The 26,819-nt window shown below is 37.7% G+C and overlaps 1 protein-coding gene across 2 annotated transcripts in view; it reads left to right on the top strand.

The window, feature by feature from the left end:
• The window catches only part of LOC126248792 (presequence protease, mitochondrial), a 93,833-nt gene extending 69,111 nt beyond the window's left edge, over positions 1–24,722 (top strand). For both annotated transcript variants that reach the window (XM_049950178.1, XM_049950179.1), the window contains exons 2-5: positions 7,897–8,101; positions 8,227–8,451; positions 14,925–15,927; positions 22,703–24,722. In XM_049950178.1, coding sequence (XP_049806135.1) covers positions 7,898–8,101; positions 8,227–8,451; positions 14,925–15,927; positions 22,703–23,082 — 1,812 coding nt within the window. In that variant the 5' untranslated portion in view covers position 7,897 and the 3' untranslated portion in view covers positions 23,083–24,722. The remainder of the gene's footprint in view (positions 1–7,896; positions 8,102–8,226; positions 8,452–14,924; positions 15,928–22,702) is intronic.
• Positions 24,723–26,819: the final 2,097 nt, after the last annotated feature.

Here is a 26,819-nt window from a genome sequence, read left to right as displayed (position 1 = left end):
GTTTAGTTTTCAAATATTGGATTTGTGTAATTGTTCTTTGGTAAACAGGGCCTGAGGATGATAGTAATGCGCCGCCAAAACTAGCCGTGTGATAGAATAAAGACATTCTTAAGATACAGCTGTGGTAGTATTTTTCTCATATATTTGTCATTCAAGTTGTCAGTATTGTAAACTGCCTGCCAAGTGTTCAAGATATGGAGTCATATCACAAAATCTTTTTTTTTTTTTTACTTTTTTGAAATACAATCAACTTGATTCATTTCAGTGTCAATATTTAACTAAAAAATAATCAGTGAAAGTATTGTAAATGATTGTGCCACTGTTTTTCTTTACTTTAGTTTGATAGTACACTGTATTATCAGGTTTTAGTTTTTAGTAGCACCATCAACATTATTTTCCCTGGAGAAACAGTCAAAAAGGTCAGCTTCCATTTGACTGATAAAGTCGTCCTTTTTTGAGGTATGCAACCATTCAGATTTGGTGTATAGTAATTCCTTGGAAACGTCTTGATTGCTATGTAGTTCACTTACGACGTGTTTTGAATAATCATCATCAGACAACATATGCTTAGAAAAGCTCATACAAGTAAAATTTACTCTCTTATGTGCAATTGCCATTAAGTGTCTTTTGAAAATATGCGTAACAGCAGTTGCACAACAAACAAAGGTTCCTCTCCACTGGACTCTTTGACAGCTGACCAAACATTCAAAATAAAACAATCAGGGTACATAACATTACTGATGGCCTCTCTTCCAGCTGTCTGTGCCCATTTTTTCACCCTCTTCCTTCACAGACTGTGCAGTTACTGCTTAAGGTACCCTAATTGTGCATGAAGGTTATAGGTTATAACTTTCTGTTACTCTATCAATTTATCTGAACTATCTATACTGCAGCTTCAGGTGAATTCCTTGTTTGATTCCCAACTAGTCTCCCCACTACATTTACCAGATGAAACTACACTAGACTCTCACTAAACCGGCCCTCAGTATTCCGGCTTCTCAGTAATCCGGCGTACATCCAAAAACACGTGCACAATGAATTATCGTGTGCAACAAGGCTTAGTTAAACAGTGCTTTATATACTGTATTCGAAATTGTAGCTTTCTTTACAGTTTGGAATCATATCTTCTAAAAGGAAACATGTTACACTAGACCTCAAGCAGAAACTTGAAATTTTAGATAAGTTAAATCGAGGTTCTTCACAGAAAGCCATTGCTGCTGAGTTTAATGTTCGACGATCAACTATTTATAACATTAAAAAGAAAGATGTTATTCGACAGTACTCAACACAAATTGATAGTGAGTTGGGAAAACGGAAAGTTATGCAGAAGAGTGAGAATGAAGAACTGGATGTAGCTGTTTATAGATGGGTCATACAACAACGCAGTAAAGGAATTCCAGTCAGTGGCCCGATTATAAAGGAAAAATCAGCTGCATTTAACAAACAACTAGGCGGTAGTAACTTGTTTGCAGCGAGCGAAGGTTGGCTATCAAACTGGAAAAAATGACATGGCATTCGGCAGCTGACAGTCACCGGGAAAGTCGCTCAGCTAACGATAAGGATGCTGATGAGTTTGTAAGCAAGATACAGAAGATAATAGAGGAAGAAGATTTAACTGCTGATGCCTTGTATAATGCTGATGAAACAGGACTCTTTTACAAGACGCTTCCTTCAAAAACATTAGCTGCCAACAGTGAGAAGGAAGCTTGTGGTTACAAGCAACAGAAACAGCACATAACATTAATGGTGGGTTGTAATGCATAAGTGATTGGAAAAACCCAATGCCCACGTTGTTTTCAACACACTGACATCAATACTCTACCAATGCAGTTTTGTGCTCAGATGAAAACGAGGATGAACAGACAAATATTTTCGCTGTGGTTCCATGAAACATTTGTACTCACAGTGAGAAAAGAGCTAAAGAAGAAAAAGCTTCCACTGACAGCTATCCTTATAATTGACAATGCTCTCAGTCATTCTTCAGATGTTTCTCTAAAGTCCAATGATATGCAAGCACTCTTTCTGCCACCCAATGTGACAGCCCTAATACAGACCATGGACCAGGGAATTTTGGAATCAATTAATTATTATTATCAACATTCACTTCTCATCTCCTTGCTGAATGAAAGTGAGACTATGCTGAAGGTGTGGAAAGCAATTAACATATGTACTGTTGTTTTCTAAGGAGCCGAAGCATGGGATAAAGTGGACAGCGCTACCATAATGAAGAGCTGAAGAAAATTGTGGCCATCCATTGATGCCGAGTTGGATCCAGTAGTGAGTGACACAATGAGCCAGTCAATTTGGAATTATCAATTACTTTGTACACTGACATGTTCCACAACCTTCCAGGAGGAGAAGAATTTGATGATGAAGATATTACTAAGTGGCTGAATGAGGAAAACTGTGATGCGGACCAAACTTTTAACAGATGAAGAAATAATTAAAAGCGTGCAAGAAAGTAACAATGGAAGTGATGAAGAAGAGGACACATACAAACATGATGAAATATGAGAGAGCATCACAGACTTACAGTTACCTATAATCACTAATGATAACCTTATTTAACAACAAATATGAAATCCTTTTATAAGTATGCCACTCAACCTTTCTTATTTGTTGAAAAATAACCAAAACCAGACAGAACTTGCCCTTATGTGTTAACAGCAAGCAAAACACAAGCTCAGAAAATACACACTGCAAACAACCAAAACTCACTCTGTATTAGGCTGACAGTAACAATTGTAGTCTGATTATGGTTACATGTTTCACAAGTCATCTAGTTCACCACATCAAAAATTTTGGATGCAGAGCACCATGAGGGAGGAAATTAGGCTGAGTAGAAGTGCATTTAAAACATGCTTCAGTTTCCGACCTCTGCACCACAGTTCATAAGTTCCCGCTTTACACCATGTGGCAGCTTCTCATTGTGCAACACACTCATAAAATGTTTTCATACTTCAGGGGTTTGTGTACTTATGCGTGGAATGAAATTTTAAGAGATGTTTGTGAATTATGAGGCCCTTTTGGATTAATGTAGAAGTGTCCTTCAGAAAATATTGATGTGAAAAGATTTGGGTAAATCATCACCTTGATTCCTTAGGAGACCTAAAACAGTGTAACATTTAACTTAAGTAAGAGTTGTAGATTTCCATTTGGCAATATTTTAAATTACCATCAAAATATGCTGATGGGTTTATGCAGAATCCAACCCCACATTCAGTTACTTGGGCATTTTTCTGACATTGTTCTTATGTTTATCTTCCATTTGAATTGACTGCTGAATTTTGTAGCACTGTGGGAGGAATGGAGCAAGTGAATCATGATAAAGGGAAGAAGTTCTGTCTTCTGCTTTGATACTTGAGTACTTTTTGGTCTCTGAGCAAACTGTCTATACAATTGAGTACCTACTCCCTTCTCTTCCTTTAAGAGCAAGATAATGTTATACCATTCTGTTGGGCAAAGCACATTGAAATACATTTAAAAAAAAAGCAAGCTCACGCAGGAGTCAAAAAGGCTTATGGGAACACTCCTTGGTGCAGCATCACTCCCCCTCCAAACACCTTCTCTCAGCAAGCAGTAACCTCATCATTGGTTCAAAGAGAAGACTCAATAAGAGGAATAGCAGCTGGGAGTAATAATAACATACTGTGTTGGGTAAATACAACAGTCCTGTCACATAGTGTATCATTCTGGTCAGTCTAACTTAAGAAATTTTTATTTTCACTTCATTTACATGTATGTCCGTGTTTTTGAGATCTGTGAGTGTGTAATGAACAGGCTGTATACAGGCAGTCTTGTTGTGCACATCTGGCACAAAGTAACAGAGTTTTAAGGAAGCAGTACGGTACAATGAATCACAGTCAGCACCAGTTTAAATGTCACTTAGTGTCATTGTCATGATAGGTGAGGTCTGTCATGTTGTAAGACCCAGTGCCAAGACTATTATTTTCTTTTAAGTGTTTGAAGACATACAACCAGTATAGAATGTCTATAGCTAAAGAACTGGTAACAGTTTGTTGTCTTATGTATCCTGTGTCCCATGACTTCAGCAACACATCAACAGGAATCAACAAAAAGTTTCCATAAATTAGGACATCCCTGTTCTTTGTTCTTCATACATATTTGGTAAGGGCTGTATCGTTTTTAGTATACATATCTGACATAGTTTGTAGTGGAGGTAAGCGCTGACATGCGACCTGCAAAATTTATCTTGTTCTATGAATAGATTGTTATATTTTTTTATACATTGTGAAACAATGAGACTCATTATTTGCAAGGTAAATCATTTAATTCATTTTACTCATATGCTTAGTCACTTTAATAGAGGGCTGATATGCCCCACTGTGTTTTCCCCATTGTTGTCCATTGTCCATACATTCAGGAGTCTCTCTTTCCCCAGTAATGCACTGTCAATGAATTTATAACTTCCATGATAACTCAAGCAACATGCCAAGTTCATTCTGCAGTTCAATAATGCACTCTGCAATATTGCATAATTTTTCCTGTATCAAATCCTTCAAGGCTTTCTTAATGTAGCAAGTAGATATTTGGAAACCATAGGTGTGTTCCCTAACTGTTACATTCCGTACAAAGGTGCTAGAAAAAAATGGAAAGAATATTAAAAGACAGCACATCTACATATCCAGAAAGAGCAAAAGGTCAGCCTTAAATTCCAAATCTTCCAAAATCTTGTATCAAAGGACAACTCTGCACAATGGGAAATATACAGCAGAACTAATAAGTAAAAATAATTCTGCAGTTATACAAGAACATTTCAAATTATACAAAAAATTTCCACCTTACTTTTTCCCCCAAATATGTTACAGCCTCATTGTCCATTTGTCACATCTTCTTTTACAAGCATCTCTCTCTTTCCAAAGATCTCCTTTCATTCTTCCTTCCATTAGTACCATCATTTGTTTTATCCAATTCTATCTTGCTTGCCCCCTTCCTTCTTCTTCGTCTTCTCCATTATGGCTGCAGTCCCCATATATTCCCTTGCCAAAAATCTTACTCCTTTCATCTCATGACAGTAGAATAAAGAATACTGAGGAAAGAGGAACTAGTTCTGGTGAGGAATTTGAATATTTAAGTCTGTTATTTGCTAAACAAGAGTGTAATAAGAGAGAAATTTCAAAAGAATATCTCAGGCAAAACTAACAATAAATAAAATGAACTCATTGATATGGTAAAAAAATGATGACGGTGAGAAAGAAAAGTTTGTATGGAGAAGTTATTCAAATTACATTACTCTGTGGATCAAAAATACCGAAAATGATTTTTTTGGGAGAAGTTGTTTGATACTGAGACTACAACAGAGGGTTAATAATGAAATAAAGTGGAAGAAAGAGATGTCCTAAAAGAAATAGCAGCATAGGCTGAAATGGTATAAGCATACATAGTTTTTGCTAGTTCGTAACTAAATACTAGGAACAAGTACTCACTTGATACACACACTAAGGCAGTATCCAAACAGCAGAAACAAAGTTGATCACAACCATGAACAAGAGAATGAGAAGTGGAAAAAAGTCATAAATGTAACGAACAGTAAATAACTGTGTGATAAGGTAACTGCTGTCAATATATACAGTTACAAACTTGACTTCTTGAGGTGTTGGATGTTCTACCAGTATATCAATTTGTTATAGGAGTGTTACTAAAATTTTTGGATTTTAAATAAAATTTTTAAATAAACAAGTAATGTTTATTCATAAAATTTCCACAGCTTTGAAAAACTGGGTTGTTATAGAAAATGGGAAAAGCAATCAGAGCTATTTCAATAACACCAGCAGTTAGAAATGAGCAATAAACATGACATAAGAATCAGTAGAGCATTGTTGAGACAATAAGGTTTCTTCTGTCCCCACCCAGAAACAGTGATCCTTTCGATGCGTGGTTTTGTTCTTTTTTTTTTGGGGGGGGGGGGGGGGGCAGTGTAAAAGGTGTATGCCAGGCTTGTCATTTGTAGCTCAAAAATATTTATCACTGGAAGGAAGTTCTGTGGCTTCTGAAGGATTGGTATCGTCTTTGAATAATATTGTTTTAATGAAAAGAGTCGACTTAGATTCACACATTATAGAATGAGTATTTATGAACAGAGTGGACAACGAAAATTGTCCAATGGATTAATTCAATACTGAAATTTTAACTCTTGTCAAGTAATTGTTCCTGCTAAATATTCTATTTTGTGCATCATCTAAACAGTTTATTTTACTTTTTTGAAAGAGCATTTTTAGTTTTTTCATAAAAAAATAACTTTTATGCTCATTCTTGTTAGAAAGTAAATATATTCGACTACAAAATGGGCTTCCCATTCGAAGTGTTTAAGAAAAAGATCACTACAAATTTTACACAAAATCTTTGTCTTTGTCTTTGTCTACCATTTCTATGAAATAATAAAAGAGAAAGGAAATTAAGGTATCAGTAGAAAATTAAAAACTTAAAAAATTCATTCATTGTTAGTATTAGAAATAGAAAGTAGCTGATCTGCTGCCTGTGTCTACATAGTATGCCTTTATCCATTTTGCAGCCCTTGGAGATGGACAATGTAACATGGAAAATTTTAGTTCTCCCAACTTAGTTTTCATACTTTAGCACTGACTATTTGCTATGCCCAAATAGTTGTATGAGCCTTGGTTACAACATAATATTTGAGCAAAATTTCAAAAAAATTGAATCCATAGGAGAATACTAGTGATCCTTTGTAGCATCTCACCCCTCATTACTTTTTAAGAAACGTAGCAAACAGTATATGGACTAAGGTTTTATTTCGATCTTGAAGTGTATAATGCAAAATTCTGAGGGAGTCTTAGCTTTTTCCGATCTTTGTTCATTGTCTATGTTTATTACTGGAAATAATAGCAATAAAAAACTGAAAATTGGTTATTTCAGGATTCGTTTATTTTGAGCAGTTTTAACAGACAAGTTAAACTGCAGATTAAAAAAAAAAAAAAAAAAATCAGTATAACCGAACACCTGTAGTTTCAGGTGCACCTCCAAGGTCGGTTCTATGTGTTACATCCCTCATCTCAGGATATTTTTAACAGGCATGGGCCACATGCAGAATGTCTATAATTGACCATGGAGATGCTCCAGACTGAAAATGGAACACCAGCTTGTGCCCTGGTGCAGTGGACCAAAGACAGAATGGTTCAGAATGCTCATAGTGGGATTCAGCCACAGACTGAATCCCTAGAAGTGACCACAGCGAGAGGAGGCAGTAGGCATAAATAATGGATCTGTTCCTCTCAACTACCAGTCTCAAGTAGCACCCGATGAAAACGATTTACATTGTCAAAATATTGTGCATGGACAGCACTAATATCCAGCAGAACACCTGACACCTCAAGATGTGAACATATTCCCAGGAAGCCTGAATAATTACAATTATAAACCTCACTGGTGTGGGCATACAAGAACAAAGAATAGTGGGACATCAAAACACACTTGTACAGAAAATGAAAGGAAAAGACCAAGGAATCATTGCTGCTAGAAACATTGAGAACACAAATTGTGAGATAAGGTCTGATGCTGTAATATTCTTAATAATATTAATGTCAGTAAGACAGCAGATACTCATGCCTCACACATGTGAGATGCAAATCAACAATGATGATTTGATAATGATAGGTATTTTCAAATGTTCTTCCTATGTAGCCTTATATACATCCTCTATTCCATCCAGACTATTGCTACTTTGAGTCTGAAAGTCCAGTAATCAAAAACTAACTTGACAGATCTGTAATCTGTTCGGAATAGTATTCAAAAAAGGAATTATATTTCTGTAGTAGTTTTGTGTTGGAGCACTTAAGAAACTAGTTTTTATACCACAAAAAATGTTACTTTAAATTAACTGTACATCTTAGCTTCAGGATTTTTTTTTTAATTTTTCAGAATGTTACCTGAAAATTATGTCACTTTCGAAGCATACTTTCGGGATGCACTTGCCTTCCTGAAGGAATATGACTGGCTTTATTCATGTCCAGTAACAGAAATTTTGATTAATGATATTCTGAACAAAATACCCTCTGAATGGTGTGAAGCACTTTTAACTCTTTCAAATGAAGAATTAAATCAGCTCCCTACAGGTTATATTAAGGTTAGTAAATGTTATTCTTTGTCATTCAAGCTTATGCAAGTGTTTTTGAGAATATCTTTTTCTTAGTAGGATAAAATGTTATAAAAGCACGGGAAAACTTATTTGTGTGACTTATCTCTTGGCAGGATGACTGGCCAGATTCACTAAAATATTTCTGCAAAATGTGCCAAAAACTGAAGTCGGAAGTTAAAACATATGTTTTAAAGGAAGAGTTATATTGCATTCCTTCTATTATATGCCATCGTTTATCTGAGAAAAAGCTCCATGAAATATGTCATTTGGCTCAAGTTATTCATGACGAGTGTCAATCAGGTGGCATTAGAAGAATCGTTGATTTTGGATCTGGAATGGTAATTACAATTAATATTATCAGTCTTTTCCTAAAGCAGTATCAATTAAATGCTAAGCATTTCTGCTGTAACACTAACTTTTAACTCATTGCAAATGTGACAATATTTGGAGAAGTTGTACAGTTACTGTAAGTGTCTCAAAGTTAGGAATGAAAACATTATTTTCTGTATGGCTATCTTTTACAGAATTTTTAACAATGCATGCCTGCTGCTATTGCTTTATGTTTTGTGCTGATTCAGAATCCTTGATGTTCATAAAACAGATTAATTACAGTCTGACCTCTAAGACCTACTTGTCCCATATATTTAATGATGTGGTACTTAGCTTAAACAAAAGTCTTTCAACTCTCACTGTTAGAGCTGTAGTTGTCACTGATTGCTTTTGGACTACAATTCGTGTCCTCACCCTTCCAGTTTTAATGGAACCAAGTGAGGTGCCACATTGATTAGGATGTTGTTGTTGTTGTTGTTGTTGTGGTCTTCAGTCCTGTGACTGGTTTGATGCAGCTCTCCATGCTACTCTATCCTGTGCAAGTTTCTTCATCTCCCACTACTTACTGCAACCTACATCCTTCTGAATCTGCTTAGTGTATTCATCTCTTGGTCTCCCTCTATGATTTTTACCCTCCACGCTGCCCTCCAATACCAAATTGGTGATCCCTTGATGCCTCAGAACATGTCCTACCAACCGATCCCTTCTTCTAGTCAAATTGTGCCACAAACTCCTCTTAGTTATGTGATCTACCCATCTAATCTTCAGCATTCTTCTGTAGCACCACATTTTGAAAGCTTCTATTCTCTTCTTGTCCAAACTATTTATCATCTACGTTTCACTTCCATACATGGCTACACTCCATACAAATACTTTCAGAAAAGACTTCCTGGCACTTAAATCTATACTCGATGTTAATAAATTTCGCTTATTCAGAAACGCTTTCCTTGTCATTGCCAGTCTACATTTTATATCCTCTCTACTTCGACCATCAGCAGTTATTTTGCTCCCCAAATAGCAAAACTCCTTTACTACTTTAAGTGTCTCATTTCCTAATCTAATTCCCTCAGCATCACCCAACTTAATTCGACTACATTCCATTATCCTCATTTTGCTTTTGTTGACGTTCATCTTATATCCTCCTTTCAAGACACTATCCATTCCGTTCAATTGCTCTTCCAAGTCCTTTGCTGTCTCTGACAGAATTACAATGTCATCAGCGAACCTCAAAGTTTTTATTTCTTCTCCATGGATTTTAATACCTACTCCAAATTTTATTTTTGTTTCCTTTACTGCTTGCTCAATATACAGATTGAACAACATCGGGGAGAGGCTACAACCCTGTCTCACTCCCTTCCCAACCACTGCTTCCCTTTCATGTCCCTTGACTCTTATAACTACCATCTGGTTTCTGTACAAATTGTAAATAGCCTTTCGCTCCCTGTATTTTACCCCTGCCACCTTCAGAATTTGAAAGAGAGTATTCCAGTCAACATTGTCAAAAGCTTTCTCTAAGTCTACAAATGCTAGAAATGTAGGTTTGCCTTTCCTTAATCTTTCTTCTAAGATAAGTCGTAAGGTCAGTATTGCCTCACGTGTTCCAATATATCTATGGAATCCAAACTGATCTTCCCTGAGGTCGGCTTCTACCAGTTTTTGCATTTGTCTGTGAAGAATTGGCGTTAGTATTTTGCAGCTGTGACTTATTAAACTGATAGTTCAGTAATTTTCACATCTGTCAACACCTGCTTTCTTTGGGATTGGAATTATTATATTCTTCTTTAAGTCTGAGGGTATTTCACCTGTCTCATACATCTTGCTCACCAGATGGTAGAGTTTTGTCAGGACTGGCTCTCCCAAGGCCGTCAGTAGTTCCAATGGAATGTTGTCTACTCAGGTCTTTCAGTGATCTGTCAAACTCATATCTCCCATTTCATCTTCATCCACATCCTCTTCCATTTCCATAATCTTGTCCCTTGTATAGAGCCTCTATATACTCCTTCCACCTTTCTGCTTTCCCTTCTTTGCTTAGAACTGGGTTTCCATCTGAGCATATTCATGCACATGGTTCTCTTTTCTCCAAAGGTCTCTTTAATTTTCCTGTCGGCAGTGTCTATCTTACCCCTAGTGATATATGCCTCTACATCCTTACATTTGTCCTCTAGCCATCCCTGCTTAGCCATTTTGCACTTCCTGTCGATCCCATTTTTGAGGTTTGTAGCCCTTTTTGCCTGCTTCATTTACTGCATTTTTGTATTTTCTCCTTTCATCAATTAAATTCAATATTTCTTCTGTTACCCAAGGATTTCTACTAGCCCTCGTCTTTTTACCAACTTGATCCTCTGCTGCCCTTCACTATTTCATCCCTCAGATCTACCCATTCTTCTTCTACTGTATTTCTTTCCCCCATTCCTGTCAATTGTTACCTTATGCTCTCCCTGAAACTCTGTACAACCTCTGGTTCTTTCAGTTTATCCAGGTCCCATCTCCTTAAATTCCCACCTTTTTGCAGTTTCTTCAGTTTTAATCTATGGTTCATAACCAATAGATTGTGGTCAGAGTCCACATCTGCCCCTGGAAATGTCTTACAATTTAAAATCTGGTTCCTGCATCACTGTCTTACCATTATATAATGTATCTGATACCTTCTAGTATCTCCAGGCTTCTTCCATGTATACAACCTTCTTTTATGATGAAGTGTTAGCTATGATTAAGTTATGCTCTGTGCAAAATTCTACCAGACGGCTTCCTCTTTCATTTCTTCCCCCCAATCCATATTCACCTACTGCATTTCTTTCTCTGCCTTTTCCTACTATCGAATTCCAGTCACCCATGACTATTAAATTTTCGTCTCCCTTCACTACCTGAATAATTTCTTTTATCTCATCATACATTTCACCAATTTCTTCATCATCTGCAGAGCTAATTGGCATATAAACTTGTACTACTGTAGTAGGCATGGGCTTCATGTCTATCTTGGCCACAATAATGCATTCACTATGCTGTTTGTAGTAGCTTACCCGTAATCCTATTTTTTTAAATTCATAATTAAACCTACTCCTGCATTACCCCTATTTGATTTTGTATTTATAAACCTGTATTCACCTGACCAAAAGTCTTATTCCTCCTGCCACCGAACGTCACTAATTCCCACTATATCTAACTTTAACCTATCTATTTCCCTTTTTAAATTTTCTAACCTACCTGCCCGATTAAGGGATCTGACATTCCACGCTCCGATCTGTAGAACGCCAGTTTTCTTTCTCCTGATAACGACGTCCTCCTTAGTAGTCCCCGCCCGGAGATCCGAATGGGGGACTATTTTACCTCTGGAATATTTTACCCAAGAGGACGCCATCATCATTTAACCATACAGTAAAGCTGCATACCCTCGGGAAAAATTTCGGCTTGCTTTGAGCTGTTTGCAGTACCAGCACAGCAAGGCCGTTTTGGTTAGTGTTATAAGGCCAGATCAGTCAATCATCCAGACTCTTGCCCCTGCAACTACTGAAAAGGCTGCTGCCTCTCTTCAGGAACCACATGTTTGTCTGGCCTCTCAACAGATACCCCTCCGTTGTGGTTGCACCTACAGTACGGCCATCTGTATCGCTGAGGCACGCAAGCCTCCCCACCAACGACAAGGTCCATGGTTCATGGGGGGGTTTCTGCATAGACATGAACAAAGTTGTTCATTGACATAGTTTTGTATTGTGCAACATATCTGATGAATATTATATTCCACTTTGGCAATCATTTCTGTAAGTTGGGACTATCTCTAACAGGACGCAAGAAGTTTTTCTGTTTTTCTGAGGGGGTGACTTACTTATTTAACATTACATTTGTAATGTATTCCTCTGGTAATTTAAGAATTACCTCCAAAGTACGTGAAGATGGCCATGTTGTTGAGTACTGTATTTCTTCATTATGTACTATAGACTGGAAACGGTTTGCTTCCAATGTGTGCTGAATTTGGTTTTGTGAATATGCAGGCTGTCAGAATTGGAAACAATGCGGACAGAGTGCAGAGTATATCAACACATTGTAGAGGCTACAACTTGTAATCTGCAAATATAGACCACTTTGAGTAGACCTGCAGTAGATGTTTTGTCCCAGCATTTCATTGTCTTTTCTTCATAACAACACACCAATAAAAGGAATGTGCCAGCTTCTTCTGTCTTAAATTAAATATCTGGATGGAGCTATTAGATGCTGAATATAGTGTCACTACTACATTAGACCTCATTGCAAATGGGGTCATCCATGCAAGTACTGGTCATTAAATAAAAGATTTGTTGAAATAAGCAGATTTGTAAGTAATACCACAATATCCAACCCAAAGTTTCTACCAGTGAGACATGAACAGCATGTAAATAAAGAAACTTCATTAAAACTAAATAAAAGTTGTGACAGTTGTAGTTACATCTTCTTTAGTTTGTCTGTAAAATATGAATATGTGGTTGCAGTTTCCTACTAGAGGACCGAGTAATAATGAAAAACATTTGGCTGAACTGTGAATCAGCACATTAATGTTGCTAAAAATAGGAAGGAAAGAAAATTAAGAGTTTAACATCCCATTGACAGTGCACTCATCAGAGACAGAGTACACAAGCTCAGATTTTGAAAGGATGGGAAGAAAATTGGCCATACACTTTTTAACACACGGATGGCCAAGTGGCCACAGCAGAGCCTTAATGCCGAACGATGAGTGCTTGGCCTGCCAGTGTAATATCTGTCACTAAACATGTGGCAGTCAACATGTTAGAGAAACCATTCCAGTATTTGCCTGGATCAATTTAGCAAAGTCCTGCAAGACCAAAACCTGGATGGCCAGATAGGGATTTGAACCATCACTCTCAAAATAAGGTGAATTGAAACTCTTTTATTTTTTATCTTTGTGAAACTTTTAGAGGCCATGGATATTGTACAGGAACAAACTTGCATAAACCCCTAGTAACATTGTCAGGAACTAAGCGTCTTCTCTGAATCATACCATTTCTGCCATTATTTAATCTGTGTATTGCACAACCACCAGATAATATGTTATCTTGACACTATATTCGAAATGTGAAAGAATAATGTTTTGTCAGTGTGTAAAATGACAATACCTACTCTTCTCTCAATGCTTAGAGGGCTACTGCTTCTGCTAAGGAGATGTTGAATTTTGTAGATGCAATTGGACTCGTGCTTCAGATGTGTCATACAGTCTAAGATCTTTACAACAACTGCCAGCTTCATACATGCATGGGGCAATTCTCCCTGCAGTAGCTGAAAATTGCCTTAGCATGGCGTATCACATTATGTACAAGAAGACTGAGGTTGTAATCTTCCTTCCTCGACTATATTGTAATGCACACAATGGATTATTTCATTAATACAGATTCGAATTCTACCTCAATCTACTGCAAGTCTTGATCTTTATGTTGTTAGATACCAAATTTCTGATGGTGGCCCTGCTGAAGCGTAGTGGATAACTCAGCTGGTAACAAAGTTTGGTTTTGATACCAACCACAGCAGCATCATAAATGTGGTAGCAACATTCTTATGCATGCATGACATCTCGTCATCTATTACATATGAACAGCTCAGTAATCCAGACCACCAATTGCTGCATAATGCTGTAAATATTTGACTGCTTTTCTATTTACTTTACATTTCTGATACTAGATATTTTGAAACGTGTTTCACAGAGAGATTATTTTACTGTGCACATTTGTGAGAAGTAACAATGAGTGTCCAGTACATCGGTTCGATCTACCCAGCAACATTATTAGAGTATATTACATGGATCACTTTCTCAACTATCTTTTGTTCATCTATTTTTAAAATACTGACAATATTCTCAGAGTGAAAATACCTTGACTAAAAACATTGGGTTCACCTGTGATGGATTAATGCATTAATTTTTGTTGCAGCTGTAAACTGTGAGACGAAGTTTGGTAGATTAAAACCACATTTAACCAGCTGTCAGCAGTGTTTTCATTTATGATGATCATGACTTTTATTTGGGTTTTTCTTCAGGTTGAAAAGATTGTATGTATTATAACTTCAGAGTTATTGTGGCAGAACCTACACAGTAAATAACCGTGCACATCAACTTACATTTGATGATTTATCTGTTTGTGAGTGAAGTAGCAGGTATTTCTTGATGCATGACATTGTTCAAAAACTGTTTCAGACAGTGCAAGTTCAATAATTTATTTCTTATCCTACACAGTATGCATTCCTACACAGTATGCATTCTCCAGCAGTATGTAAGAGAGAGAGAGAGAGAGAGAGAGAGAGAGAGAGAGAGAGAGAGAGAGAGAGTGTGTGTGTGTGTGTATGTGTGTGTGTGGGCGCGCGCGCGCGCCCACTCACTCCTTGTATAATACTGAACACTGACATTGAGTTTTAAAAATGACTGAACACTGACACTGAGCTCAAAAATGCACTGATATGCAGCTTCAAAATACTTCTCATGAACTTTTTTGTTTCTTTGCAGGGATATGTTGGCCAGTTACTTCATGCAAAATATGGATACACTGTGCTGGGTTTAGAAGCTAGGCCTGAACTGGTTGAGGCTGCTGCCAGACGTCAAACAAAAATTTGCTCAGCTTCACAAGTAGTTTACACCACAGTTGAAATAAATTCAGATACTGAAGGGAACATTGCACAAATAATTGAAGATAAGATGCCCTCTGATTGTTTGCACCAGTGTCATTCTGACTGGCCTGGGGGTAATATCATATATAATCTGAAAACTGCCAAGAAAAACAAACATTCTAGTGAAAAGAGCAAAATGGGAATTATTTCTAAAGGACAGAGTGGAAGTAAAGGATTAATTAAAATCACAGAATCTAGAACAACTGATCATTGTTGTGAAACAAACTGTGGTCCCTCAAAGGATAAGACCAAATATGACAACATAGGACACATCAATGTAAATACCGCAAATGATGGAAAAGTTTATTCACAAGAAACTGAAAGTAATGTGACCTCACTGTGTGCTGATAACACAGCAAAGGTATCCAATAAACCAGATAGTGGAAGAACTATAAAAAGAGAGGCTCAGGACTCTGTCTGTCTGATTGGGCTTCATGCATGTGCTGACCTCAGTGCAAATGCAGCAAAGGTATTTGCAATGGTCCCTACAATCAGACGTTTGATAATTGTTCCATGTTGTTATCATAAGATGTCAGCAACAAGCTCTTCACAAAGAGAAGATATATATCACCGACCAAACTTGGCTCTGACCGACAACTTCAAAAGACCTAGTGTACAAAGTACAAAGCAAGAGAAAATTAATTTTTTTCCAATGAGCAGTACTTTAAAACAGTGCATTAAAGAATTTCCTTCCAAATTTCATGTTGTCTTGCAGAAACCTTTCTTGAGACTTGCAGCTCAAGAGACAGGGATTAGATGGAAGTCCGCTTCAAAAGAAGTTCACGACATCCATGCCTTAAATCTAATGGCTCGAGCAGTATTATACCTATGTGCTTACGAAGGTAATACAATATTTTTCATACTTAGGTACCATCTGTATACTGTTTGTGAATGTCACTTCTGAAATGTTGTTGTTGTTGTTGTTGTTGTTGTTGTGGTCTTCAGTCCTGAGACTGGTTTGAAGAAGCTCTCCATGCTACTCTATTCTGTGCAAGCTTCTTCATCTCCCAGTACCTACTGCAACCTACATCCTTCTGAATCTGCTTAGTGTATTCATCTCTTGGTCTCCCTCTACGATTTTTACCCTCCATGCTGCCCTCCAATACCAAATTGGTGATCCCTTGATGCCTCAGAACATGTCCTACCAACCGATCCCTTCTTCTAGTCAAGTTGTGCCACAAACTCTTCTTCTCCCCAATCCTATTCAATATCTCCTCATTAGTTATGTGATCTACCCATCTAATCTTCAGCATTCTTCTGTAGCACCACATTTTGAAAGCTTCTATTCTCTTCTTGTCCAAACTATTTATCATCCACATTTCACTTCCATACATGGCTACACTCCATACAAATACTTTCAGAAACGACTTCCTGACACTTAAATCTATACTCGATGTTAATAAATTTCTCTTATTCAGAAACGCTTTCCTTGCCATTGCCAGTCTACATTTTACATTCTCTCTACTTCGACCATCATCAGTTACTTTGCTCCCCAAATAGCAAAACTCCTTTACTACTTTAAGTGTCTCATTTCCTAATCTAATTCCCTCAGCATCACCCAGCTTAATTCGACTACATTCCGTTATCCTCGTTTTGCTTTTGTTGATGTTCATCTTATATCCTCCTTTTAAGACACTGTCCATTCCGTTCAACTGCTCTTCCAAGTCCTTTGCTGTCTCTGACAGAATTACAATGTCATCAGCGAACCTCAAAGTTTTTATTTCTTCTCCATGTATTTCAATACCTACTCCGAATTTTATTTTTGTTTCCTTTACTGCTTGCTCAATATACAGATTGAATACAACCACTGCTTCCCTTTCATGTCCCTTGACTCTTATAACTGCCATCTGGTTTCTGTACAAATTGTAAATAGCCTTTTGCTCCCTGTATTTTACCCCTGCCACCTTCAGAATTTGAAAGAGGGTATTTCAGTCAACATGGTCAACTTCTGAAATAACATTGTAAATATAACTTGCAGTTATTAATTATATTGTCTTCAGTTACTCAGTAATTTATGTATTTTCTCTCTTTGCAGTAATAATTTGTGTAGAATTTATGGTACCATACTGTTTCTCTGATGACACTGTCAAAATTTTGTTTAATAAGTTTATGAGGTAATTTTGTTCTAAATTTTCACCCAGTTATCGGCTGTGGACCTTCGTGTCATATCTGTTCATTGCAATACTGGATGTTGTTAAGAAAATGTGACCATCTACATCTACATGGATACTCTGCAAATCACATTTAAGTGCCTGGCAGAGGGTTCATCGAACCACCTTCACAATTCTCTATTATTACAATCTTGTATAGCGCACGGAAAGAATGAACACCTATATCTTTCCGTATGAGCTCTAATTTCCCTTATTTTATCGTGGTGATCGTTCCGCCTTATGTAGGTCGTTGTCGACAAAATATTTTTGCATTTCGAGGAGAAAGTTGGTGATTGGAATTTCGTGAGAAGATTCCGTTGCAATGAAAAACGCCTTTCTTCTAATGATTTCCAGCTCAAATCCCGTATCATTTCTGTGAAACTCTCTCCCATATTTCGTGATAATACAAAACGTGCTGCCTTTTTTTGAACTTTTTCGATGTACTCTGTCAGTCCTACCTGGTAAGGATCCCACACCGCACAGCAGTATTCTAAAAGAGGACAGACAAGCGTAGTGTAGGCAGTCTCCTTAGTAGGTCTGTTACGTTTTTTAAGTGTCCTGCCAATAAAATGCAGTCTTTGGTTAGCCTTCCCCACAACATTTTCTGTGTGTTCTTTCCAATTTAAGTTGTTCGCAATTGTAATACCTAGGTATTTAGTTGAATTTATGGCTTTTAGTCTAGACTGATTTATCGCGTAACCAAAGTTTAACGAGTTCCTTTTAGCACTCATGTGAATGACCTCACACTTTTCGTTATTTAGGGTCAACTGCCACTTTTCGCACCATTCAGATATTTTTTATAAATCGTTTTGCAGTTTGTTTTGATCTTCTGACAACTTTATTAGGCGACAAATGACAGCGTCATCTGCAAACAACCAAAGACGGCTGCTCAGATTGTCTCCCAAATCGTTTATATAGAGAAGGAACAGCAAATGGCCTATAATGCTACCTTGGGGAATGCCCGAAATCACTTCTGTTTTACTCGATGACTTTCCGTCAATTACTACGAACTGTGACCTCTCTCACAGGAAATTGCAAATCCAGTCACATAATGAGACCAAATATTAACACTAGATTATCTAACAAAATAGTTTCCTTAATGAGCTGCACAATGACAAAACACATTTCGACTTTGAGCACCAGTTCTAGAATCCTAGTGCAGTTCCCTTCCATTGGAGTCATTCAAGGCACTGGCACATTTGTTCCATTTTTCTGGAGTCTGCGAATGTTGTTTCTGACAAGAAACATGATGGACTTCCAGCATTGTCAACACATGTGATTAAACACCTTAGTTCACATCTGATAAATTTATAAACCATCAGTTCTCTCCTTCCACACACTACTTTCCAGATCATTCTTCATTTATGTTGCTGGATATGAATGACACAAATACTTGTTCAACACCTACAGCAAATCTTGGTAACTGTTTCAGTAGGAAGGTGCATGCTACAATATACATGCCAAACTAGTTTGGCTGGCCAGTGAATATGAGTTCCCAGTCTGGGAGCTGGTTAGTGTCATCTTGGTTGCAGACAACTGCCAGACTCAACATTTAATTTTTTAACTGTTTGTGGCATGAAATGAGATCATATTTCTCCCAAGGAAAACATTCCAAAGGTCAATTGTATCACCAATTGAGACTGACACCAATCTACCGAAGAATCAGAACAATCATAATGTGATATTAAGAAGTCTTTGATAGTAAGAGAGTACATTTGTATCAACATGTACAAGATGAGGTAAAAACATGTTAACATTAAATGGGTGTTTAATCATGTGAAATTACAAGGTATAGTTTTTGTTACAGGGTTTCAATTTGGCACCCATCCTGCTCAGTGCACTTATAATGTCTGTCCATTGTTGATTGTAAGGCCCAATGGACCATTTGGGCAGGGATAGAAGTAATGACCTAAGTGATACAGTGCTTTAGGTTGTCCGTGATGCAGTGCTTTACATTGTCCAAGTTGCTAGGTTTTCTGACATAGACACGATCCTTGACTACACCCATCAGCCAAAATTTGCATAGCTTCAGATTGGGTAAAAGTGCTGGTTCTGGGAGAGGATCACCTCCACCATTCCAACATTTACCGAAAGTGTCATTCAAGTTATCCCAAAACACCTAACTGTTATAGGCAGGGACACCATCTTGCTGAAAGTACCTTGCTGGAGAATGGCAAGTGGCATGTACTACTCCTTGCCTTACTGAGCATGGCAAGGTAATTCCCTCACCTGATTGTCTGTTATTCAAAAAAGAAGGGCCCAATCACTGCACACCAAATGTTCACCTTAAGGGGCTGTCGCATGTACTCTTCAACTTCCAGGGCATGCTCAGCCACCTAGATGACACAGTTGTGCTTGCTCACACAACTGCTGAAGTGGAATGTTGCTTTGTTAGAAAACATGAACAGAATATCGGGTAGCGTGTGCACTATTTCCAAGATAATATGTGCATCACTCACATGTGCTTGCTAATCCAGTTTTTGGGGGATGTTGCACAGTCTGCAAGTGGTATGGCTTCATTCCTAAATCACAGTGCAAAATTCTAACCATTGACCTTTGAGATATGTTAGTCTCTAGAGAAAGTCTGCGCGAGGATTTGGTTGGGATCACTACCATCACTCCCTGGATGATATGCTCTTCAGCTCAGACATATCACTTTCTACCGCTGTTTCCCTTGTAATCATCTTGAATGGATCCAGTCCTTATAAACTTCTTGTAGGTCCTACCAACTGTCAGGTGCAATGGTGCATCCCATCCAGTCCAGGCCTTTAATTTCTTTTTGTATGATGCTTGGAGACTGAACAATCTCCATCCAGACGGTTATCTTCAGTTAATGGAATATCAAGACACCATAGTTTAAACTGTGAAAAAACAAAGAAGATAACAGCCATTTAACCTTTTTGCTTCACCCTGCATTTATTTCAATTAAAGGGAATGAAGTATCTTCACCTTTCAAGATTCAGAATGGAGTGGTGCCCACTTAAATTATAGTTAAACAAGCTGAATGTCTTCATAAGTACAACGAGAGAGGAAAATACTCACTGGTGTTGAAACGTAATTCGCTTCATTCAAGAAAAGGTGTAGATTTTTGCTATAATTTTGTGAATACAAACATGAAGAAATGGTATGGTAAAGAGGTGACATCTGTCACAAGCATAATCATTTTGACAATTCTCCACAACTCTGACTCCTAATGATAAGAGAAATCAACAAGCTAAAAAAAACTGCCACCTTTAAAACTACATTTTCTTCTGAAATTTGACTGCTTACATTAACGAAAGTTTCTTCTGTAAAGAAGAATACCAATATGTACCAAACACAATGTGTGTTATGCGCTTTGTGTGTACAGGGCAGATGACATGATAGGGGTTACTTCTTGATTCCTAGAATTGTGCAGTATGTAGACAATGCTGTTCATCTTCTCAGACAGGAAATTTAAGTCTCCAAACAAATACTTTAAACTTATGCAGATACGTTACATGAATTGATAGGGACATCCACATCAGGGTCTTTACTCAGTCTTGGAGGAGGAGGAGGAGGAGGAGGAGGAGGACAAGAAGGGGGGGTGGGGGAGGGCATCCTGCCAGTAATGACTTTTCTTTCCTTCAGTTGAGAGATACTATCCATATGCAATAGTTTGACTGGAATTTTTGAACATCAGTAATTTATGGGGAACATACTTTGAAATATTATTTAAAATTTGTGATTTATAAAACTCAGTAAAATCAAATTCCAATGCTAGGTTAGAAACACACAATTCCCTGAGATTTCCATGATTTTTCCAGGTAAAATGTAATTCCATGGACATTCAATTAATTCATTACCTCAGTAGTATATATAAACAAAGATGATGTGACTTACCGAACGAAAGCGCTGGCAGGTCGATAGACACACAAACAAACACAAACACACACACAAAATTCAAGCTTTCGCAACAAACTGTTGCCTCATCAGGAAAGATGTTTCCCTCTATTATATTGATATCAGTAGTTTCCCTCTATTATATTGATATCAGTACCTCTTTCCCGATGAGGCAACAGTTTGTTGCGAAAGCTTGAATTTTGTGTGTGTGTGTCTATCGACCTGCCAGCGCTTTCGTTCGGTAAGTCACATCATCTTTGTTTTTAGATATATTTTCCCATGTGGAATGTTTCCCTCTATATATATATATATATATATATATATATATATATATATATATATATATATATATATATATGTGTGTGTGTGTCTGTATGTGTGGATGGATATGTGTGTGTGTGCGAGTGTATACCTGTCCTTTCTTCCCCCTAAGGTAAGTCTTTCCGCTCCCGGGATTGGAATGACTCCTTACCCTCTCCCTTAAAACCCACATCCTTTCGTCTTTCCCTCTCCTTCCCTCTTTCCTGATGAGGCAACAGTTTGTTGCGAAAGCTTGAATTTTGTGTGTATATTTGTGTTTGTTTGTGTGTCTATCGACCTGCCAGCGCTTTTGTTTGGTAAGTCTCATCATAAAAAGATGTGTCCACTCTGATGTTGGCCAACAGCATAAATGCAAACCCTTGCTCCGTCAAATGCAGTTGTAAAGTCATCATTGCTTCAACATCAGTAGCTAAGAGTTATACAAAACACTGAAACTATCCACAAACTTAATGCTACGTATGGACATAAAGCAGTTAAACTTCAACACATAAGGTGCCAAAACTTACAGTATTGATACGTCAAACAATCATAAACGTGAATGGGTGGGTCAATAGCAGTAATACCACACACAATTGTATGATGAGTCTGAAGAGAACCCAGCCAGTCCACCCTCTGAACCCTCAGCTACTATATAATTACAATCTTCACTGCAAATTGCGATAGTGGGTAGGGGAGGGGGCAGAAGCTCATGGGTTCAGGATACATGTGAAGGAGTTGTAACCAGTGGCACAGGAAGGATCATTGTACGCATCCCTCCAAGAGTCACAATTTAGAAGATACATATGTTCACATCTCGTCTAAAAGGGCAGCCTCAGTACAAGAATACAAGCTACTCATCAGTGCATGATGTTACCGATGTATATGGCAATTGCACACCTTTTACACTGTTCCAACTGTTAGGGAAATGATTGTATCCCTCATTTTTTTTTTTTTTTGATAAAGCACTGTTTCCATACATCTAATGCAGCATGTTACAACGTTAACTTGTCATTTTCCCAAATTTGAAACACAATTTCACTTTTGAAAAGTGCTCTGTTTCACCTACCACAGCAAAAATGTCAAATTAATGTTGTGACATGCTGCACTAGATGTATGGAAACAGTGCTTACACATGACTTCCATAATTGATACACACATATCACATGTTAGGACAACCAACAACCGTCCTTGGGCCCATAATACCAACTAATTATGCATGCCAGATATTAATTCACCATATGTATTGATCGTGTGTGTGTTATTTCATAATAAATTTAAAACTATACTTCTCAACTATATTTTGCAGGTGGATATAATGTTCTAAAGAAACATCGACATGGAGTTAGAAAAACTGAAAACTCCAAATTTTGGGCACTGCTGGATGATATGGTATCACGCTACACATTTACTACTGCCAGTTCAGGAACGGAGGTAGCAAATGAGGAAGTTCGACAGAAAATATTAGTACTATGGGACCGACACAAGAATTTATGCAGTTTAGCTGAAGTATTCACTGCACTGCAGCTTACAATTCAGGGGACTGCTGAGAGTTTTGTTTTGTTGGATAAAATTGCTTACCTGAAGGAGACAACGAGCTACCGTGTGTCGTGTGATCTGACAAAAGTGATGAATGAGCAAATCTCACCTAGATGTCATACTATAATAGCAAGGAAAGAGAGTCTCTAGTAACATCTGTCACTTTAATGCCACAGTATGATATGGGAAGATAATGGAAAGCAAATTGTGGTTACAGGGACTATTGAGAGTGAAATAGGTACAGAACAATAGAAGAGTGTTTTTCCAAAAGTCGTTAAATGCTCAATTGTTCAAAATTTAGATTTTTGTAATTGCAAATCAAGCGTGTTGCTATGCATGACTGGTCGAAACAATTTTGTCAAAAGACGATATTTGCTCTGCTCTCGGACAGTTGAAGCAAAATCCGGTAAATGTAAACTGTGCTTTGCTTCTGAGAGACTTGAAGGGAGTATAAGAATGTAGGACATCATTGTCAATGATAATAAGAGAGGCTTTTCTGCAAGAAGAAAAAAGAATGTGACTTGTAGGCAAGCTCTTGCCACCACAACCCACAATAGAATGAAATTAGTGGTTTTCACAACAACATTAACTCCTGATTATTGCTCTATTTGAGCCAGCTTTGTCAGGGAGAAGGAACTTCAAGAAAGAAGCAAAAAGGAAGAACACTATTTTGAAGTAGTACACCACAATGGAAAAAGATGGCCAGACAGTATTTGTATATGCTGCAACATTTCACTATGCAGTAATGAAGGAGGAAAATTGAAATGTAGTTAATGTTGTATTGGTGTACAGCAGGAGCAGCCAATAACAAAGCTCTCCATAGGTGATGTACTCTATTCTACACAGGTTTAGCTACACAATTTGTGTGTATCATGATTCATTACCGAGCACAACCAAATGAAAAGACTGCTTTTTATACTTGGCTTGAAACAAGACCGAAAGGATGCAAACAAGTTGCCTCTGCTGTATTGCATTTTCTCAGAAATTTTGAGGCATTCCAGCCAGAAGATGGTCCAAATAAAATTCATTTATTTTCTCACTCTTGTACCAGTTAGAATAAAAATACAGTAATGATGTGCTCACTAATGGCCTTCATGGATGAAAGCAGACAATTTAATAAGATGGTACATTATTTCCTGACTCACGGTCGTGACTATAATCCTGACCAAGTGTTTGGTAGGATGAATAAAGACTACCAGAAAAAGAAAGATATTCTCTCACCAACTGAATACTATAAAGTTCTGGAACAACATGGCAGTGTCAAGATACTAAATAAATACTGGGAATCAAAGGATTTTGAGCCCAGTGCACTAAAAGCCCTACAATCTAAGATGCCTTTCAAAATAACTGCTGAGCAAGTTGTGGCTTATGAAAAGTCGAAGAAGAACATATTGTTGTCAGTATTCGACATTTATAATGGAAAATTTGTAGAGGTTTAGGTACAGAAATCCAGAAACCTCAGCCAAGAAATGAGGAAAGTAAAAAAGAAGAAGTATGTCTTAACATTTATAAGGCATTTTAATATAACTGAAGGAGCAGAAGAGTTTTATAAGGGCATTGTTGAAAGTGGTGGCTGGATTTCCATTTTAGTACTGTTGTAGCCAGTATTTTTTGTTGCATTTCAACAGTGTTTGTTGCTATTTTGCACTTCTGCTTACTAAACATTTATGAAAAAGTGTGATAAAATCTTATTATGAAGTATGTTTTGTGTTTCTATGCTAAATGAACTATAAAATAGCTTTCTTTGTAATTAATGTTAAAGATAAAAATGAAATAGAAAAAATGAATTTAAATGTGTATATTAATGAAACTTTTGACTTTTGACTTTTGAAGAAACTTTGTCCCACTATTCTGAAATAAACAATGAAAATTTTATGAAAGTCAAACACACAATCAGAATCATGCCTACAAAAGCTGTGTAAATCTCAATTTATCTTTTTTTTATAATTAGTACTTTCGTGTGATATTTAAAAAATGTGTTTCCTGAAAAATTTACCTTTAATATTTATCGAGTTTTGAAAAAATGCTCATCAATTGACATGACTGCATGCTATGTTGTTGAGACACAGGGGCATCAAAGGAGAGACCTTAGCAGGCAGCTATCATGTTGAAGGTGAGTGGTTCCCTCTTCACATAGTCAATGCTTGATAATAACCACCATTTCACGAGCTTACTGCCGCCATTTGTGGTTGAGTGTGTCAGATCTAGCTATTTAGTGTAGAAGGCTGTGATGAGAGCACATAGAATGTCAGCTTTGTAATACTGTTGTTGATGATGATGATAGAGGAAATTTGGTGCCAGCATGTAATTTGTTTATTTCTAATAGCACCATGACACCTTCCACAACCAGTATTCAAACTGGTTACCTTAGAGTACCGTGATAGTAACCAGTGTTAAGGTAGAAGTTTAATGTTGATAGGAAATTTGTGAGACGTATATTTGGTGACTGTGAATACATTCTACTGTGAAATAAAGTAAAGCTCATAGCAAGATACACAGGTTCTCATATTAGATGAATGTTTTATTTTAGATGTCTATAGCTCTGTGTGGAAGCCTTCTATACCTTGTGCCCACTTTCCGTATATGTTGTGGGAAAGATATAAAGCACCTATAACAAAACGCACTTTCCTGGTTTAAGCTTAGCAAGTTTATTGCAGGGCTCTCATAACAAATCTACAAACAACATTACATGCCTGTGATGTTAACTAGTGTATATTTCAAGACATAAAGGAATTAATGACACTAGCTGCCTGTCGGCATTGATTTGAATCAATGGGAAAGGTTGAAAATTTGTGTTGCACTGGGATTCGAATCCAGGTCTCCTGCTTACTAGGCAGATGCGCTGACCCCTGTGTCATCCGGACGCAGTGGTCATCGCAATTGCATGAACTATCCTAGCACGCCTCCCAACAGACCCAAATTCTCAACTTATACACACACTTCTGACGTGGTGCCCCTTGCCCATTATTCTTATTACTCATGGCATTTCGCCGATTCCCATAAAAGTTCGTTTGTCGTGTGCATGCACTAAAGTGATCATTACATGTCTGAAGAACAGACACCACACATACAATTACGGCAGCGGCCAATGATCACTTTAGTGTGGATGCACACCTCACATGGACTCTAATGGGAACTGGCGAAATCACAAGAGTAATGAGGATAGTGGGCAAGCATCAGTAGTGTGTGGATAAGTTAAGAATTTGGGTCTGTTGGGGGGCATGCTCGTCTGGTCCATGCCGCTGCGATGATCACTGGGTTTGAATGGCACAGTGGTCAGTGCATATCTACATCTACTCTACATTTATACTCCGCAAGCCACCCAACGGTGTGTGGCGGAGGGCACTTTACGTGCCACTGTCATTACCTCCCTTTCCTGTTCCAGTCGCGTATTGTTCGCGGGAAGAATGACTGTCTGAAAGCCTCCGTGCGCGCTCTAATCTATCTAATTTTACATTCGTGATCTCCTCGGGAGGTATAAGTAGGGGGAAGCAATATATTCGATACCTCATCCAGAAACTCACCCTCTCGAAACCTGGCGAGCAAGCTACACCGCGATGCAGAGCGCCTCTCTTGCAGAGTCTGCCACTTGAGTTTGCTAAACATCTCCGTAACGCTATCACGGTTACCAAATAACCCTGTGACGAAACGCGCCGCTCTTCTTTGGATCTTCTCTATCTCCTCCTTCAACCCGATCTGGTACGGATCCCACACTGTTGAGCAACACTCAAGTATAGGTCGAACGAGTGTTTTGTAAGCCACCTCCTTTGTTGATGGACTACATTTTCTAAGGACTCTCCCAATGAATCTCAACCTGGTACCCGCCTTACCAACAATTAATTTTATATGATCATTCCACTTCAAATCGTTCCGCACGCATACTCCCA

Source organism: Schistocerca nitens, chromosome 3 (genome assembly GCF_023898315.1).
Source record: "Schistocerca nitens isolate TAMUIC-IGC-003100 chromosome 3, iqSchNite1.1, whole genome shotgun sequence".
Lineage (NCBI taxonomy): Eukaryota > Metazoa > Arthropoda > Insecta > Orthoptera > Acrididae > Schistocerca > Schistocerca nitens.
The sequence above is the reverse complement of the archived record's forward strand: the minus strand, read 5'-3'. Positions and strand labels throughout refer to the sequence as shown.